The sequence below is a fragment of the Panthera leo genome, chromosome D1 (genome assembly GCF_018350215.1).
Source record: "Panthera leo isolate Ple1 chromosome D1, P.leo_Ple1_pat1.1, whole genome shotgun sequence".
Classification (NCBI taxonomy): Eukaryota; Metazoa; Chordata; class Mammalia; order Carnivora; family Felidae; genus Panthera; species Panthera leo.
Genome location: NC_056688.1, coordinates 10,165,397 through 10,184,253, shown reverse-complemented (window position 1 = coordinate 10,184,253; position 18,857 = coordinate 10,165,397). Strand labels below are relative to the sequence as shown.

General features: G+C 41.0%; 2 protein-coding genes and 1 long non-coding RNA gene across 6 annotated transcripts in view; 1 reads left to right on the top strand and 2 right to left on the bottom strand.

Moving 5' to 3' along the window:
• The window catches only part of DLAT (dihydrolipoamide S-acetyltransferase), a 29,289-nt gene extending 20,324 nt beyond the window's left edge, over nucleotides 1-8,965 (bottom strand). Inside the window, exons 1-7 of the mRNA XM_042903992.1 lie at nucleotides 8,568-8,965; nucleotides 7,982-8,083; nucleotides 7,526-7,650; nucleotides 7,214-7,367; nucleotides 4,257-4,383; nucleotides 2,312-2,499; nucleotides 163-316 (exon numbers count right to left, since the gene is read on the bottom strand). Of these exons, the coding sequence (XP_042759926.1) occupies nucleotides 163-316; nucleotides 2,312-2,499; nucleotides 4,257-4,383; nucleotides 7,214-7,367; nucleotides 7,526-7,650; nucleotides 7,982-8,083; nucleotides 8,568-8,846 (1,129 nt within the window). The 5' untranslated portion in view covers nucleotides 8,847-8,965. The remainder of the gene's footprint in view (nucleotides 1-162; nucleotides 317-2,311; nucleotides 2,500-4,256; nucleotides 4,384-7,213; nucleotides 7,368-7,525; nucleotides 7,651-7,981; nucleotides 8,084-8,567) is intronic.
• Nucleotides 8,966-8,980: 15 nt separating this feature from the next.
• On the top strand, nucleotides 8,981-18,074 carry LOC122199199. Of its 3 annotated transcripts, none has more exons than XR_006193405.1 (5): nucleotides 8,981-9,054; nucleotides 9,453-9,573; nucleotides 14,455-14,585; nucleotides 17,001-17,260; nucleotides 17,730-18,074. It is a non-coding gene; the product is annotated as an uncharacterized LOC122199199 (long non-coding RNA). The 3 variants fall into 3 exon arrangements; XR_006193404.1 differs by having other exon boundaries at nucleotides 8,986-9,025; XR_006193403.1 differs by lacking the exon at nucleotides 8,981-9,054 and having other exon boundaries at nucleotides 9,191-9,573.
• Nucleotides 14,132-18,857, bottom strand: part of DIXDC1 (DIX domain containing 1) — a 69,930-nt gene continuing 65,204 nt past the window's right edge. For both annotated transcript variants that reach the window (XM_042903987.1, XM_042903988.1), the window contains 3 exons: nucleotides 16,655-16,760; nucleotides 15,600-15,708; nucleotides 14,132-14,504 (listed from right to left, as the gene is read on the bottom strand). In XM_042903987.1, coding sequence (XP_042759921.1) covers nucleotides 14,424-14,504; nucleotides 15,600-15,708; nucleotides 16,655-16,760 — 296 coding nt within the window. In that variant the 3' untranslated portion in view covers nucleotides 14,132-14,423. The remainder of the gene's footprint in view (nucleotides 14,505-15,599; nucleotides 15,709-16,654; nucleotides 16,761-18,857) is intronic.

Here is an 18,857-nt window from a genome sequence, read left to right as displayed (position 1 = left end):
AGTTTCCCTATCTGTGGTGGCAACAAAGGAGATTATTTCACTCTCTCATCCTTCTCCCTACTGTTCCATGTAAGATGACTGTATAGTTGTACTTGCTAGTCTTAAGAAGGAAACTCAAGTGAGTTTTATCTTTACAACCCTATTCCACAGAGACAGACTTACCTTTTACCTGCGTAAGGTCAATCCCTTTCTCTGCTGCCAATTTCTTTGCAAGAGGACTAACGAACAACCTTCCCTTTGGTCCAGCAGGAGTAGTAGGGCGGGTGGCTGAAGGTGTAGGGGCTACAGGTTGGGGAGTTGGAGGAACAGGGGCCACCTTTTGAAAAAAGTTAGATTGTTAATTCACCACTGCAAAGGCTGGTCTGAAAGATAAGGAGTTTACATTTTATTAAGAAGTCAAGATATATTAAGTAACTTTTATCTTTCTCTCAAAGATCATAATGCACATTTCCCCTGCTTAACCAACTTAATATAACAATATGAAGAGGAACAACAATACTTTATGTCAAAGACAGTACCAAGTTATCTTTGTGATAACATGGAGAGGCAGGAAATTTAATACTGTTATCCAGTATATAATATCTTCATAGGCTTTCTTCACGTTACTCTCTTGCTGCTTCTTATTCTCATTTTCTTTTTTTTTTTTTTTAACCTTTGTTTTTTATTTTTGAGACAGAGAGAGACAGAGCATGAATGGGGGAGGGTCAGAGAGAGGGAGATACAGAATCTGAAACAGGCTCCAGGCTCCGAGCTGTCAGCACAGAGCCCGACGCGGGGCTCGAACTCACGGACCACGAGATCATGACCTGAGCCGAAGTCGGACGCTTAACCGACTGAGCCACCCAGGCGCCCCTCTTATTCTCATTTTCTTACATGACCAACATGGTTTTTGTTTTCAGTTATCGTCATTTCAAAGTAATAAATAATGCTGGAAGGTTCCATGTTGAAAATATCTTAATAAACCAGCACTACTACTTGCCAGCTCCCCACAAACGTAGGGCAGTAAGAAATCAAGTTTCCTTTGACAAAAATATTGTATGTAATCTAAACTCACATGATTCTAACATCTACAGAAGGCTGGTGATAATGTTATCTATGCCTGGACTTCACACAAGTACATAATAAATATATAGTATATAATGTAGAGCATATAGCAACAAGACTAAATTCTAAGCAAAACAAGCCATGCTAGCGCCTGGGTGGCTCAGTCGGTTGAGTGGCCGACTTCAGCTCAGGTCATGATCTCGCGGTCCGTGAGTTCGAGCCCCGCGTCGGGCTCTGGGCTGATGGCTCGGAGCCTGGAGCCTGCTTCCGATTCTGTGTCTCCCTCTCTCTCTGCCCCTCCCCCGTTCATGCTCTGTCTCTCTCTGTCTCAAAAATAAATAAAACGTTAAAAAAAAAAAAAAAAAAAAAAAAAAACAAGCCATGCTACATCAAGGTTCTAATGTATTATAAACAGAAACCTGACCCACTATCATAAGCAAATACCAAGAGTACTGACAGTAACAAAGATTAGTTGACCCTCCAATGACATGAGTCTGAACTACACAGGCACACTTACACACGGATTTTTATGGTATGGGACTGTAAATGTGTTTTCTCTCCTTTATGATTTTAATAACATCTTCTTTCTTTAGTGTGCTTTAAGAATACAGCATACAATCTATATAATATACTAAATATATGTTAATGGACTGTCTACGCTGTTGGTTAAGGCTTCTGGTCAATAGCAGGCTTAGCAGTTAAATTTGGGGAGAATCCAAAGTTATACACGGATTTGCAAGGGCGCAGTTAGTGCCCCAGTCCCTGTGTTGTTCATGAGTCAACAATATATAATAAATTCTACAGAAACTGGGGAATGAAGTATTAACTTCCATATACACATCTATACCTAAAGCATAAAAAGAACATGTCATCTCAGCTTTGTTCTCAGCAGACCTCATGACAGTAGGAAAAAAGAAACAGACACAGGTCAAACAACTATTAGGTGGGCAGTGCAGTGCCACATACCTGTAGATCTCCACAAATGCTCACTATGTCCATCTTTTTTTGTTTTTCTTTTTCAGATTTTTTTTTTTTTTTTTTTTTTTTTTTTTTTTAAGTAATCTCTATACCCAACATGGGGCTTGGATTCACAATCTCAAGATCAAGTCATGCGCTCCTCCAACTGAGCCAGCCAGGTGCCCCTAACTATCTCCTTCTTTATTCGTAGAGTCTTAGGGTGGGAAGGAACCTAGGATATTATCCAGTCTAATCCCTTAATTTAGAGATGAACAAGGTAATGTTTCCTCAATTCTAGAAGCATACATACCGGGGGTGGAGGAGATGGTGGTGCTTGTGGTTTTAAATCAGTTACTTCAGTTGGCCTATAGTCAGCAAATGCTGGTATATCTTCCTCTTTTTCTACAATGATACAGAGTGGGGTTCCTAGAGGGACATCTCTTGTGCCTTCAGGGATCAGGATTTTTGCCAGGTAACCCTCTTCCTGTACTTCAAAACCTTGAATAGAAAGAAAAACCATTATGGGACTTAAGGGACTCCACTATCTCACCAAACTCAAAGCAGTTTTAAGTAAAAAGCTCTTCTCCTTCAAGCTAGCTACCCAACCTTTGGTGAGCTACTCTACCTCTCTATGTCACAGCTCCTTCAACTACAAAATGGGGTAACGATAATACCTACCTCACAGGGACGTTATAAGAATTAATATTTTCCAAGAACCTAGAAACAGTACCTGGTACAAAGTAAATACTAAATAAATAGCTGTTAAATAACACTATGAGAGATTACAGACAGTAGTTAATTCTGAATATTTTTCTAAAAACATCTCTAAGGGAAGCCCCTACACAGACCCATAAGACCTCAAGCTGGCATCAACTGTACCAGTATGACATCAGCTGTACTGCTAAAAATAAGAACCACATGGATGTTAAATTAAGGGAACTACTAGGTTTGACAGTGATGTGGGATAAATTATGCCCCTAAAAGCACCTTTGGAGTTTTTCAAAGAGATTATATTGGGTATTCAACTATTCCAATGTAAAGAATATGGTATTACTAGGGTTTCTAAGGAATTTACAACTTAACATTTTATTCAGCTACTGCTCTTGGAAAGAACTCCAATGTGAAGTGTTTCAAAAGTAAAACTAAAAGAAGCCATCGCAGAGAACAATTTTTGCCTTGCAGATCTGGGCTTTCTGTTGTGTTGTGCCTCTCCCTGATGAACACATCTTTGACGAATCTTTCCCTTATCCAGTTAAGCATTAATATCCAGTAAGAGATTTAAAAAAAAAAAAAAGACTTCAGGGCCACAATAGAGTTGGACCAAGGTAATACTTCTCCAGTGCCTAGAGTCTCTAGAATACTATCTCCATAGCTATACTGGTATTCAAGTTAAAATGCAAAGCTCATCTATTGTTACCAAGATGTTTGTTTATATCTTTTTCACAAACAGAATCCTTTCTTCTAATAAAATCTTCTGGGAGGAATACAATATACAAAAGGATAAAAAAGTGGTTGCCCTGGTGGAAGTTGGGAAAAGGGGCAGGGCACAACAAAGTCCTGTCATGAAGTCTCCTTGCCCCAAAGTACCATCAAGGACTCAGGGGGTTGGAAGAACACAATCTAAAAACCACCATTGCAGAGGATGCCCAGAATCTCCCACTGCATCTTTGAGGACTGGACAGGAAATAGATTCATCTACTAATTATCTGTAAATATCATCACAAATATACAGTTGTCTAGGTGGGTTTTGTTCTGAGCATAACAATGAATCAGAAAGGGAATACATGGAAATGTGACATGATACCCGAACAGGTATATAAACACTCTATCAGTCGTTCTCAAACTATGAAACCAATCCAAACCCTGGTTTTAGTTTTTCCTCACAGTCATCTTAAATTCTTTGGTATTTTCCTGCCTTAGAAGTACTTTTCTCATGTTTCTTCTTTTTTCCCTTGCCCAGTTTAGAGAATGGCGGTTCTGATGTAGCTTCTTAGCAACATAAGAATGTTAAGAAGCAAACTCTAACCTAAAAATAATGTCTAAGTTGACATATCCTTGATTCATTTAGAGTGTGGTGTGGAACTGACAAATCCCACTACATACACTTCTGTTATGACATATTCTGTTCCAGGAAATGAATCCCCAAAATTAAAATTTTTCATGTTATCACTCACTCATTATAGGATAGGACGGCAATCCTCTTCCCTCATTGGAAAACTCAGTGCCTCAACCATTAAGAGCTGAAGAAATCTCACCTATAGTGGCCTTGTCAGTCTCTATCTCTGCCAATAAATCTCCTTCACTTAGCTTCTCACCCACTTTTTTTTCCCATCTCTGAACTGTGCCCATGGTCATGGTGGGAGAGAGGGCAGGAAGAACCACCTGCAGAAATAAACACACATTACTGCTTAATACGAGGAAGACTTGGAAACAATGGCACTCAAGCAAGCTTCAATAGCTTTATGGAATGATAGTGACTCTGATGATCCAAATTCCCATCTGTCTAATGCCTTCCTAAAGTAAAAGTTCAATGCCTCAATGTCCCACCAGTTAAATCATCCTTCAAATCTCAAGCTTTACATTATCACTCATACTTTGATTCCTCCCCCTCCAAAGTTAAAAGCAATGGGTATACATGAAAGATTTCTTCCTAAATAGTCAAAATTAATTCAATTACATCTCTAAACACAGAATATCTTTTCTTCTTTTTTATTACATAGGTTAAGCCAGAATTTTTCATTTCCACAGAATGACCTTGGTCTAGAGTATTTCATTAAAATTTTGCTGTGCTCTGTATGAGCATATATCCTTTTCCTCAGAGGAAACTTCATTCTCCCAAACTTCCGGATACCTTACCAAGATAAAAAAAAAAGAACATTATGAAAAATTATATACCAACAAATTGAATAACTGAGAAGAAATGGATAAATTACTAGAAACATATAACTTTCCAAAATTGAACTGGGAAGAAACTGAAAACTTGAACAGACCAATCACTAGCACCGAAACTGAACCCAAAACTCCCAACAAACAAAAGTCCACAGATGGCTTCACAGATGAATTCTACCAAACATTTAACGAAGAGTTAATACCAGGACACCTGGGTGGCTTAGTTGGTTAAGCATCTGACTCCTGATTTTAGCTCAGGTCATGATCTCACAGTTCATGGGATCGAGCCCAATTTCGGGCTCTGCACTGACAGTGTGGACCCTGCTTGGGATTCCCTCTCCCTCTCTCTCTCTCCCACCCTCCCTCTTGCCCCTTGCCTGCTTGTGCACACACATGCTCTCATTCTCAAAATAAGTAAACTTGAAAAAAATAAAGAGGAGTTAATACCTAGTCTGCTCAACTATTCCAAAAAATAAAAGAGGAAGAAAAACTTCCAAATTCATTCTACAAGGCCAGCACTACCCTGATACCTAAACCACCAAAAAAAAAAAAAAAAAAAAAAAAAAAAAAAAACCCCAAAAAAAACCCCCCCAAAAAAATCACTACAGCCAATATCTGATAAACATAGATGCAAAACTCCTTAACAAAATATTAGCAAACTGAATCCAACAACACATTCAAAAAAAATTCATTCACCACGATCAAAGAGATTTATTCCAGGGATGCAAGAATGATTCAATATTTACAAATCAATGTGACAGATCACATTAATAACAAAAAGGATAAAAACCATATGATCATTTTGACAGATGCAGAAAAAGCACATGACAAAGTACAATACCCATTCATGATAAAAACCTTCAGCAAAGTAGGTTTAGAGGGAACATACCTCAACATAGTAAAGGCCATATATGACAAACCTATAGCTACTATCACCTTCAATGGTGAAAAACTGAGAGCTTTCCTTCTAAGATCAAGAAGAAGACAAGGATGTCTACTCTCACTTTTATTCAACATAGTACTGGAGGTCCTAGCCACAAGCAATCAAACAAGAAAAAGAAACAAAAGGCATCCAAATTGGTAAGGAACAAGTAAAACTCTCACCCTTTGCAGGAAAAATAAACAAAAGAACTGTTCTTACAACAGTGACTTCCGCCCCAATAAAATCTAAACATCAGATTGGCTGACCTAAATGAAAAAGTGCTTTGACATTCGTATGGCTTGTGTGTCCACTGAATTTAGACGCTTTACTCCGTTATTATGGGTTTTGTTTGCTTCCTCTCAACACCAGGATTATGCTGAGAGAAAAATCATTTCAAATAAAGCCTCAGGAAGGCACGAAAAAGAAGAAACACAAACTTAGAATGCTAATTACAAACTTTTTTAAATGTTTTTTTTCTGTTCAGAAGTTGTCATCTCCACCTACTTAAAAACTAGTGAGGCCAATAATCTCTACACAGTATCTTAAAGGATAATTAAGACACAACTGTAACACTTTGCACACAAAGCTACACACAGAAAATGGAGAAAAATGAGTGAGTCTTATGTAGTGAGAGACAGTTTGCTAAACAGGATGAAATAAATGTGTGAACTGAACATCGCACAAAACGTCACCACACAAAACGTCTATTAACAGACCACGGAGAAGAACATCATGCCCAAAAAAGAAAATGATTCCTATACAGAAATTTCTACAAATACACTAGGTGAAAGAAAAGTTTTAGTTTTAAACCTTCAGAAAAAGGCCAGCTGCTTTTTTACCCATTTCCAATATTCAAAACACAAATATACATGGGATAACCCTAGTATCTAATAAACTGCTTTAGTCTCTTAGAAACAGATTTAACAGAACCAACAGTGATTACTATTTATTCCCTTCAGCTCTTTTGCAATGCTATTATATATGTTTATTTTACACTGACTCTTTATTGTCAGTTTCCTCATTTATTAATATTGCTGGACTACTTCACCCACTCTTAGAAAAAAACACCGTATGTCAAAGAAAAATATCAACTGATGACTTTTATTCAATAGATAACGTGTGAGGCCTACTAAACACTCTATAATGTTCTTGAACGAACACTGCCAAGAACTATCTTGTCTACCACGTGGAGATTGGGAAAGGTTAAAGGAATTGTCCTAGTTCATATACCTGGAAATAACAGCTAGGAATAAAACTCAATTTTCATGTTTCAATCTCAACTTACTTTCAAATGACAAGAGCTAGCCATATTTAACACCAGTGTCCAGGATGGGATAGCCATCGATGAAAAATAACGAACAATAAATTTTCTAGAGCAAACACCCAGAGGCTGAGGCTCACCTGCATGTGAGTGGGATAGGAGCTACCAGGAGCCTGAGCAGAAGGTGTGGGTGGTGAAGCAGGGGCAGCGGGGGTTGGTGCTGCGGCTGCTTGCGGGGTAGGTGCTGCCGCGGAATCCAGTGTGTAATTTTTAAAGGCCTCAATATCCTCAGGCCTAAGGAAGAGAAGGAATGCGTAAATACAGGGAGTTATAAGGCAAGTTTACCTCCTAGAAAAGTAGAATTAGAAACCTTTAACTCCTATTTTCTCAATTCTGGGTTTAAATACTCCACCAAGCACATAAGTTCCACAAATTACCAAAGTACTACTCACTTCTCAACTGTGATGCAGATGATTGCTCCAACTGGAACATCTCTGGTACCTTCAGCCACAAGTATCTTTGCCATGTAACACTCCTCCAGGCTTTCAAATCCAACAGTGGCCTTATCAGTTTCGACCTTTTAACACAAAGCAGGAGCTTAAGCTCGTGCTACCAGTATGAAATTTATTAGATTGTGCCTAGAATCACACAATTCAACAGTCTGGTGAAGATGTGAAGATAAAGCCTCTTATTATAGATCTGAAAGGAATTATTTAAAAAAAACACCTTAGCTAAAAATCAGTCTGGCTAGTTGCTGACAGCATCTCTAATCAACCTTCTCTAATATCAGGTTGTAAAAACCATCTAAGTTTCTTAAGCAAAAAGAATAAGTACCTATCCGGAAAGCGAACACTCAGTGTAGCTAAGCCAGTTCCTTCTGACTCATTTCCATATTTTAAACAACTTACCTCTGCAATTAGTTCACCCTCATTGATTTTTTCCCCTTCCTTTTTTTCCCAACGGGCTATGGTGCCTGCTTGCATTGTGGGGGAAAGAGAGGGCAATGGAACCTGGAGGAAAAAAGGAGAAACAATAAATTTAAAAAAATGTTATCTCTCAGTCTGGTTTAACATTTCATTCAATTTTACTTAATGCGAAGAGTGTACTGAGTCTCATCTCATGCCGGGACTGGGGACAGAAAGGGAGTTCCTGCCACCAGTTCTCCAGTGACAGGGTTCCTGCTCCACAATCCTGCGGGACTGACAGAGCACCTAATTCAGCAGACACTGCACAAATAGCTTCCGGTTTGGAACCCTCCTTTCAATGGACTAGACCAGGAGAGGGAAGCCTGGAATTCTTTCCCTTCAATAGAATAAACAGATCAGAAAGATAAGCTCAACAGCCAGAGCAAAGCTGGGTATTGGAGAAAGGACAAATGATACATACTAGGAACGGGGTGGAGGATCACTAAGGACTCAGAGAGAAGATTCCAACGCCAAGAAGTCTGCCCTGAAGGACAAACTGGCTCCCGTGAAGGGCAGGTCTGGGGCTCACCTTCTGATGCGGGGGCAGGCTGTAACAGCGGCGGCTAGGCGATCCCAAAAGCTGCAGCGCGAGGCGATTCCTCGGTGTGGCCCACGAGCTGGGGCTCCACCCGCAGAGTGCGCGGACCCTGCCATACCCCGCGGTCCCGCTGCTGCAACGAGCCGGAGCCGCGCCAGCCCGCGGGGTCACGCAGGGAGCTCCCGGGTCCTCCCGCAAGGCGGTCCACCGAGCCCCGAATCCTGCCCTTGGGGCCACATTCCGTGCCCGTCGAGCACAGACTCGCCACATACTGCCAGCGACCCCCACACCCCAAAACCAACGCCGTCTCCGGAGTGACCTCTCCAAGAGCAGTGCGGCGTTGCCGTCAGCCACACCACGCAGCCGCACATTGTCGTAAAATGGGCTCCAAAAGGTTGGCTGCACCCCTCCCCAGACCAGAAATGGGTGGAACGTCAGCTGTTCTGCCGGTAGTAGGGTAACGGGTGGCCCACAGCGGGTAGGGGCGACTACTTTGGAGCCACGGGGGCAGGGGTGTTCCAGCGGAGGCAACGTAGGGGCAAGTTTGGGAGAAATGAGACGCAGGGAGGAGTAGGAAGGTGGAAGGGTCCTAAGGCATCTCAGGGTAAGACGGAGCCGCCAGGGAGGGGCCTAAAAAGGCGGCAAGAGCCGGCTACTAAAGGCAGAATGGTCTGAGAGGTGGGCTGAGGGGAGTGGCCAAGTTTTGAGAAAAGCGGAGTGGTGAGCGGGAGGACGCGCCTGATGCTGAGAGCCCGAGGCCAAGGGCGCGGTCTTGGGGCGCTGAGGAAGGTTTGGCGAGCGGAGCGGGTCAGCTCGTTTCTGTGGTGTAACCTCCCCCACCCCCGCTCCCGCCCTTCCTGACCCTTCCGTGCTCAGGTGTGGGCCTCACTCGGTGCAGTCTGCGGGAGGTTACAAAGCTTTAGTTTCGCGTTTGTAGCATAACCGGCAATCCCAGTGAACAGGTTTTCCAGCCAAATGAAGGGCAGCCAAACGGAAGGTTAGTTTCCCCATTCAGCTGTGCCGTAACGGGACTAAGCGTAGGAAGATACAAGGTTACAAAACAGATTTGCGTTTCTAATCTATAGAATCCCTTTAGATCGCAAAAAACTTCGTTATGCTTGACATATTTCTTTTTTTTTTTTTTTTTAATTTTTAAAATGTTCATTCATATTTTGGGAGCCAGAGCGTGACGGGGAGGGGCAGAGACGGAGACAATCTGAAGCAGGCTCTAGGCTCCGAGCTATAGGGCTCAGGCGCTCTGTGAGATAACGACCTGAGGTGTAGTCCCACACTTAAACGACTGAGCCCCCCAGGTGCCCCTGTTATGCTTGAAGTATTTCATACCGAAACTAAACTATAACCCCGTGAGAGCGGGGAGCATGTCTATATTGTTCTTTGATGTATCCCCGGAGTTTAGTATAGTATCTGGTAAATAGTGGAGGTTGAGTTCGTGTGGTTTGAATTAATAAATGAAGTTACCTACAACATTTGTTAGGTACGCTTCTGTAGGATTATCATCCTGTAATTAAAAAAAAAAAAAAAAAAACCTCATTTCTGAGCTGCATTTAGATCTCTAAGTCCCCAGTGTACAGATGGTCATAGAACACCAAGAAAAAGAAAAAAAGGAAAAACCAACATTTGAAAATATGTCAGCCTTTGCTAGTAATTAAACATTTGGAAAATTAAAGACAGTACTATTTCATACTCAAATAGGAAACTGTAAAAAGTAAAAAAATGAGATGGCAGAGAAAGAGATGCAGTTGTTGAGTGGACTGAATAGTTGGTTGTTTTTTTTTAATGAAGTTTGGTTTTCTTTTGTTATTTTATTATTTTTTTAATGTTTATTTATTTTTGAGAGAGAGAGAGAGGGAGACACAGAATCCGAAGCAGACTCCAGGCTCTAAGCTGTCAGCACAGAGCCATTCGCCGGGCTTGAACTCCATGAACCAAACTGCAAGATTAAGACCTGAGCTGAAGTTGGACGCTTAACCAACTGAGCCACCCAGGTGCCCCTGGTTGTTTTAAATACACATTTTTGAAAGTCTCTAATGTCTTTTGCATTAAAGACTTTTGTCATACAGGGGCTCCTGGGTGGCTCAGTCAGTCGGTTGGGTGTCCGACTTCAGCTCTGGTCATAATCTCATGGCTCATGGGTTTGAGCCCCGCGTCGGGCTCTGTGCTGACAGCTCAGTCTGGAGCCTGCTTCGGATTCTGTGTCTCTCTCTCTGCGCCTTTCCTGCTCACACTCTGTCTCTCCCTCAAAAATAAACATTTAAAAAAAAAAAGACTTTTGTTACATAGTTGATGCTCAGGTTCTTATTTGTTTGCACATTTACATATAATTTCAAAAGAAGTGCTAAGTCAGTGAATTTTCTTTGACAGTAATAATGTTTTGTGCTTACATTTGAAATAACAACGGTAAAATGTCTATAGCAATGAAGTAATCCTTATCTCCGCTCCCCAAGTAATGAGTAAACATGTTACCAGGGAGATCACTTGAGGGAATGGACTTTCACTAAATGTAAATGGCTTTACTGATTAATTTCGGTCAATAAACACAAGTGAAAATGATGAAGGGTATTTAGTTTGCAAACTCCATTTTATTCATGGTTTTTTCTGCTTTTTTAAAAATTAGTTCACAAATCTGGTACATACAGGCAGTTAAAAAACTGGTTATCACTTTGATAATCAGAAGCCTCTGGTATAACACAGTCTTCATGAAAACAAAACAGGGAGAATGCATGGTGGTAATCTCTTTGAAAGCAATGCTTGCAAACATCCATGTTTCTAAGAAAAATATAATTTTACATATATATTTTAAGCAAGCTATACCTCTTACATAAATTCAGACAATAGGAGTGTGCAATCATAATGCTTATTTTATGGAAAAAATGAAAATTATAATTATGCCATAATTGCTTTTCAGTAATTATTAGAGTCCTCTTGGATTTGATGTGTTTTCCCTAATTTTCAACTATCCTGGTCAAAAGGAGCTGAAATGGTAGTAAGTAGGAATGCCAATAAGGAGAGTTTAACTCAAATTCTTTAGGTACAAATTATATAGTGTTTCAATTCCAGCTAATTTAGGGAACTGAGAATAGTTGTCAATTTTTAAATGATGACTTTTGAGGAACTGAGCTTTCTTCTAAACTAGTTTTTGTGAGAGGATCATTTTTTTTTTTTAATCTAACAGGATTTAGAGGTTATTTAAGCTCAAGACATTCTAGTCCCTTGGTTTTTTCAAAGAGAATTTCAGCAGTGTCAGGATGGACTATCCCTCAAAAATGTCACTAGGGGACAGTTCTCTGAATAAATCAAGAGGCTTCTAGTACAGCCAGAGTAACAAACAGGAATCAATTCAAACCAGAAGGAACCAAAGCACAACACTTCCTCACAAGGTTCTGGTCTTCAGAAACTGGAATGAGGATTGCCAATACACTGTACACAAGAATTACTGGAGTGACATCCTGTAATCCGGGTGTTTCGTTATTACCTGTGGCATAGGAGATTCATGAGCTAAAGGGGAAAAAATTATCTCCTTTTCTCCCCTGACTTCAACTTCAGATTTCTATAGAGGCACTAAGGCCATGCATCTCCTCTTCCAACGGACAGAGCTATAAAAGCCAAATAAGGTGAAGGACTTTGGCATTTTTCTTCCATTCAATTTTCTCTGAAAAGTTAAATTCTCCATAACGGTAAGGACGTTTGCTCAAAGAAAACTGACAAGTAAAAACTAAAGAAACAGACATTCAAGATCAATTGTACTGGAAATACAGTAACGGATTTTGGCCTGACAACTCTCATGCTGTCTTATAGCAAAACACTAAAATTCATGCAACAGAGAAATTGGTGACATGAGGACTTTTACTCCAGACTTCCTGGGGGAAAAAAACACTCAGAATATACTGTTTCTTCTGTTTGCTTCATAATGTATTATTCTTGCTTTTGACTGACTGTCCCAAACTTTCCCAGTCATTTTTGATGAGAAATTCTTCAAAAGGAGAAGATCAAGCGAACTTACTGAAAGATATCAGGTATCTTATGAGCTCCTTCCATCTGCTAGAGGAGCAATCAAATAGATTATGTAAAACTACCTCCACAACATGAAACTACCTCCACAAGGAAAATGGCAGGTAGAATTAGAACCAGGAGTTAGTTGTCATCAGCATACTTGTAACAAAATAAAGCTTGTTCTGAAACCACAAGGGCTAGGAGAAGAGCCTGTATAAAAGCTACTGGGTTCTCTAGAAAATGGATACAGTATACGGAATGTGAGAAGATACAGAACTCACACTCAAGTTACAAAAATAGACATGGTTCTCAGACAAAAGGCAAATGAGTACAAAAGAATTCTCCAAACATGAACTATTTTTAAAAGACACATCTATATAAAACAACAAAATGTCATTTCAGAGCTCCAGTGAGTAGTTTGTTAAAACAGTTGGAAAAGGGAGATGAAATAGAGACAGATCAAGAACCCAGAACTGACATGTCTGATGTCTGACTCTTCTGGTTGGCAGTGGTCACAGGCTGACTGCTTTGGGGAATGAATATGTGTGTGTGTGTGTGTGTGTGTGTGTGTGTGTGTGTGTGTGTGTGTACATACATATATATACATATGGCTGATTAGTTGATGGTGTTTGGTAAGTGACTGAGAAAACCCTAGTTATTCAGTAATCTCTGAAAGTTTAACTCTTCTTTTAGCTTCTACACTGGACAGTGTTGCACATGAGAAAGGATTCTAGGTTTTTTACCCAGAATCAACCCTGCCATTCACAACTCATGCTCCATACCCCATGGTTCCTATTGTGCCCTAAAGGATCAACCTAGACTAAATATATAATAGAAAATAACTCTGGCCTTGAAATGAGGAGGGGCAGACCAGTGACTCATGCTCAGTACTCATAAATCACAAATACCAAAATTAATGGTCTGTCTCCTTTTGACTGCAGAGGAGATGCCACGAGCTACAGGAAGTCATGAGAGAAAGAAAGTCAAGAAAATATGGGTAGCAGCACCTTTCCATACCCGCCTGGATTTTTAAGGAGACTTTAAACTCCTTTTTCCTTTCAAACACAAAGTTCATCAGTTGGAAGGGGAAAACATGGCTCTACAGTGACAGAGTCCCTAGAGAAAACTGGCAGTACATGAAACATGCCCTCCATGGGCTAAAGGACAAGTTGCAGAACCAGTTAAGACACAAGAGGCAGCCAAAGGTCTTCCTCAATCGCGGTTTTAGCAAGTATAGCACAATATGGGCTTTTTCCATCCAGTCAACAGTTCAGCACCATCCATGTCCGGTCCAAAAAATTCCTGAAGAGTGGGTTTTCATCTTTGGTACCGCCTCATGAGTTATTCTTGGTTTGCAATAGCTGCAAAGAAGCAAAAAAGCTGGTACCTTTGCCTTGTCTGTGAGTACAAATGCTGGGACTCTGATTGCTGCAACCATTGAGGCCAATTAAAATAAAACTGTAACACACAGGAGTGATGCATCCAATTCCCAGGTTCCAGATAATAGCAGCCATGCCCCTACAGGAGCGGGATCATCCATTCCCATTGGTTAAGGCCTTTGGTTTGTTGTCCTCAGAGTAGAATAAAACACTGTGTTCCCACGGACAAGGAACTCCAGATGGACCCATGGTCTACAGTTGACAGGGGTTTTAAAAAATGTACTACATATACCAGGCACAGAAACAGCACTGGCCTGGGGCTGTTACACTTGGAGAAGCTTCTGTTTTGGTAGCACGAACTAGAAACTTCTTAGTGTATTCTGGTTTTAGTCCTCTTTCCTGAGTGAAACAGCCAGGGGGTGCCAAGTTCCACAAGCCCCCAGTCTAATACTCAGCATTAATTCTCTCCATGGTCTTCTTCCACCCAGGCTACGATTTTCCCTTCCCAACCAGGGATGGCATCGTCATCGTGGAAAACCTAGAGGAAGAAAAAGAAGCCACAGTGAAAAAATAACAGGATAAGACAGTGACTCTCACTAGACAACTGCTGCTGCTAAAAGTAAGATCTCAAACATAAAGGATAAGAAAATATAGAGAAAAGCCTGAAGCTAGAGGCTATGTCCCTTTGGTTCTGTCCCTAAAGTTATAACTACATATTTATGTATTTAATATTTTTAATGCATGCAATACATTATTATATGTTATTATGTACTATATATTCTTAGTTCTACATCTATGAAATGGTAAAAGCATCCCTAACTCTGCTTTGCTCATGGAGATCAATAAGATTTAATATATTACTAACCATGAAGCACTTTGGGCTCCTTGGGAGAAAGCAGTAGCATAAGCATTACACAAGTGAGAAAGGGGAAAATTTCGGTCCCAAGTATTATAAAGAAAGGGTTAGAAAGAAGACCAAAAGAACATGCAGTTCTTTTTATTCATTCATTCAATGAATTTCTGAAGCCAGCAATACAACAGGGCTATTAAAGCATGTTGAGGAAATATTTATGAAATAAAACATCAGCTTTAATCACAATGCAACCACTTGTAATATGTCAGAACCCAGAATTCTCTTCCCTGTATATGGCAGATGGATTATAAAGAGAGGCGTAGGCTAAGAATATAGTCAAGGAGTTGAGAATAAGCATAGGTGATTTTCTAGAAGTTCCTCATTTTCACTATCTGAGAAACTACCATCACAATGTACAGTTCCATATATTCATACCTATTTTACTCTATGTAGGAAGCAGAAAGGTTTCTAAGATTTGACTGCACATAGAAAAGGGACCCCCCAACCAGGCTTTTGTTCAAGCTTAGGTCCTTTCCTTTTTAAAATCAGTAACTGTATCCAAGTCTGGTCAAAGTGGTTAAGTCCTTGAAGCGAAGAAGCTGTCAACTCCTTGTGCAATTCCCTGACCATCTAGGTCTAGGGTAATCAGACTGTGGTCTGAGGCTCTGGGAAATTCCGCTGACCTGGTTAGGGAACTCGGGTACTGCTGGGTATCAGTCCCTGAGGAGGTGGCTCTGGGAATCAGCAGCACACCACCCAGACTCCCCTCGGATTCTGTACCTCCTCTTTGACAGTGCCAAACTCAGGATCCAGCGCTTTAAAATGATACCGGTGATTCCCCTCCCGGTCAATGGCTGCTTTAAAATCCTTTAGTGTCACCTCCCCCAACCTGCAACAAAAGGCAAGAGCGCTAAAACAGACTGTTCATCAGTAGGCTGGAAAGATGAGACGTTAGCTTTAAACCCAGGCCCCTGGCAAAGACTCTCCAGGAAAAAACAGCATGGCCTTGTTAGGTCCCTGCCCCTGATAACCCAGACAATTCTACAAGAGCAGAGCTGAGGGAGCCAGTCACCATGAGGGAATGAGAATGGCATTCCATCTGGGGTGATCTGGGAATTTAAAAGAGATGTATTGTTTCAGCAGCAGCCAAATCACTTTTCCCTGTTTTACTCTGGAAATAAGACATACCGTCTCGGAGATCTAATTTGCTGAGCCATCAATATGTCTAAGTTCTCTGATTTCCTTCTCTGCAACAATGTTCCATTTCACCATCTTCATCCTTCCAGCTTCAGAAAGCTCCCCTCTAGCCCACAACAAGTAAGCAAACTCTCTAGGAAAGGGCAGCCTACTCCTTCTCTCAGTAGTTGGTTCCAGAGTTAAAAAAAAAAAAAAAAATCTTTCTTTCAAAGCCATTTGCCTTACAAGGGAGCATAAATGAATGTTTGAAGGCTGTTAACGTGAATTCTCAACTGCTCAGATGCAGTCATCAGACAGTACCAAGATCAGTGAGGAACAGCCTGGAGGGCTAGTGTGTGATCTATGGCTATCAGCGGAGCTATTTTATGAGCCCTTAAAAAAATTATTTTTCCTAACTTGGAACATATCTGTGTATCAGGACTGGAAGTGCTATTACGGTGTCTGTACCCAGAAGCAGATCAAGACATGTCCCTTGTAGTGCCGCTGGTTAGTGGTAACAATGAGACTAGAACCCTGATCCTGTATTCTTACTGCACTGTACTGATTCTCAAACACTGCTCAGATGGTTGCATGGGCAGTAACTACTGATTCTGCCTCCTGTCCTTTTTAAAAGAGGAATAACGATCCCAGAATCTCACCTCTTTGGTATATTGACCATGAAGGGTGTAAGTGACCGGTCAGTGAAATAGAGCACTTTAGTGCAGGTGCTGCTGACAGCCGGAGAGCTCTGTGAGTGAGGCAACTCTGCAATCAGAGAAAGACTCTATGGTCAGAACCGAATGTGCTCCCAACCATCCCTCATTTCCAGTTATTCAGAGTGTCCCAGGAGAAGGAAGCTGCCTGAGGTCACAGCACAGCTTTCACACCCTTGCAAAACACCACGTCCACAGGGCATGAGCCACAGGAAGTCACCACTGAGGCCACAAAGCCAGGAGGTGCTTCGGACATGGACACTATCATGAAGCCATTTCTCACCCGTTCCAGGTTATTTCTAGCAGGGAACAGGAACTTTCCTGACAGGCATTGTTGCTCAGAGTCAAAAGAGGTCAAAGAAGCCAGGCAAGATTTCAGCAAAGGAAGAATGGACGCAATAGCAGGAGCTACAGACACAGCCAACATTCAGACAGCGGGAGAAAATGCTCATGCAATCCACGGACAGAGAAATGAGCAGGGACGAGAATCACAGGAGCACAGTAACGTTAGAAACTGAGATTCCAAGGGGCCTTATGCTTCCTGTACCAAAGGTATGAGACCAGGGTGCCTGGGTGGCTCAGCTGGTTAAGTGACCACCTGTGCTGACAGCACAGAGCCTGCGTGGGAGTCTCTCTCTCCCTCTCTTTCTCTGTCCTTCCCCTGCTAGCATGCTCTCTCTCTCTCAAAATAAATAAATAAACTTAAAAAAATAAAAATAAAGGTACAAGACCTACCTTATCTCTTGGCTACACAGGATCTATATGTGTGGGTCCCATGGTTTTTAACTCAAATTCCTTGGTCCACATCTTATCTCTACCCTTTGTATAGGTACTTAAGGAAAATTTTTAATTAATAAGTACCTATGATTATGACTTTAATAGGAGAAAAGACTAATTAGGAAACTTTTATCATAAGAACGAACAATTATTGTTGTATCTTATAATCTACTTAATGTAATTGTTATAATACTAAAATCTCTCCTGCAATTCCACTTACACATATTTTCTTAACTTATTCTAGGCATTTCAACATCCTTGTCATATCTGAATCTACTCTTGCGTAGACACTGATGGACTCTTAACAGTGGCTTGCGTCTTTCTTGCTTTTGTGGATGTCTCCTAATTTACTACTGAATGTCAGACATCATATGTAAGACAGTAGAGAGTGACTTACAAAATGTTTTTGTTTAGAAATGCGCACACTGCTTGTTCCCCAGCCATTAGTAGGGATTGTTAATCTAGACAGGAACTGAGCTGGGATTGGGATTTTTGTTAAGGTTACTTTTGGTGTACCACCATCTTTAAATTCCTCTAGAGTTATGTTTATTTAAAAACAGATTTAAAGGGGCGCCTGGGTGGCTCAGTCGGTTAAGCGTCCGACTTCAGCTCAGGTCACGATCTCACGGTCCGTGAGTTCGAGCCCTGCGTCAGGCTCTGGGCTGATGGCCCAGAGCCTGGAGCCTGCTTCCGATTCTGTGTCTCCCTCTCTCTCTGCTCTTCCCCCGTTCATGCTCTGTCTCTCTCTGTCTCAAAAATAAATAAACGTTAAAAAAAAAATTTAAAAAAAAACAACCAGATTTAAAAAATAAATAAAAATAAAAGGATTCATCCAACTTCTATCCTTTTGTGTCTGACATCATTCACTTAACAGAACGTTTTCTTTTTTTTAATTTTTTTTTTCAACGTTTTTAATTTATTTTTGGGACAGAGAGAGACAGAGCATGAACGGGGGAGGGGCAGAGAGAGAGGGAGACGCAGAATCGGAAACAGGCTCCAGGCTCCGAGCCATCAGCCCAGAGCCTGACGCGGGGCTCGAACTCACGGACCGCGAGATCGTGACCTGGCTGAAGTCGGACGCTTAACCGACTGCGCCACCCAGGCACCCCTAACAGAACGTTTTCAAGGTTTATCCATGTTACAACATGTTATCGGTGCTTCATTCCTTTCTGTGGACGGATAATATTCCATTGTCTGCACGTGCCAGACTTTGTTGATCCATTCTTTGAGTAATGAACATTTGGGTTGTTTCTACCTTTTAGCTATTGTGAATAATGCTATGTACAAGTTGTTTTTTTTTTTTGTTTTTTTTTTTTTTTGAATTCTTGCCTTTAATTCTTTTGAGTATTGACACCTAGGAATGGAATTGCTG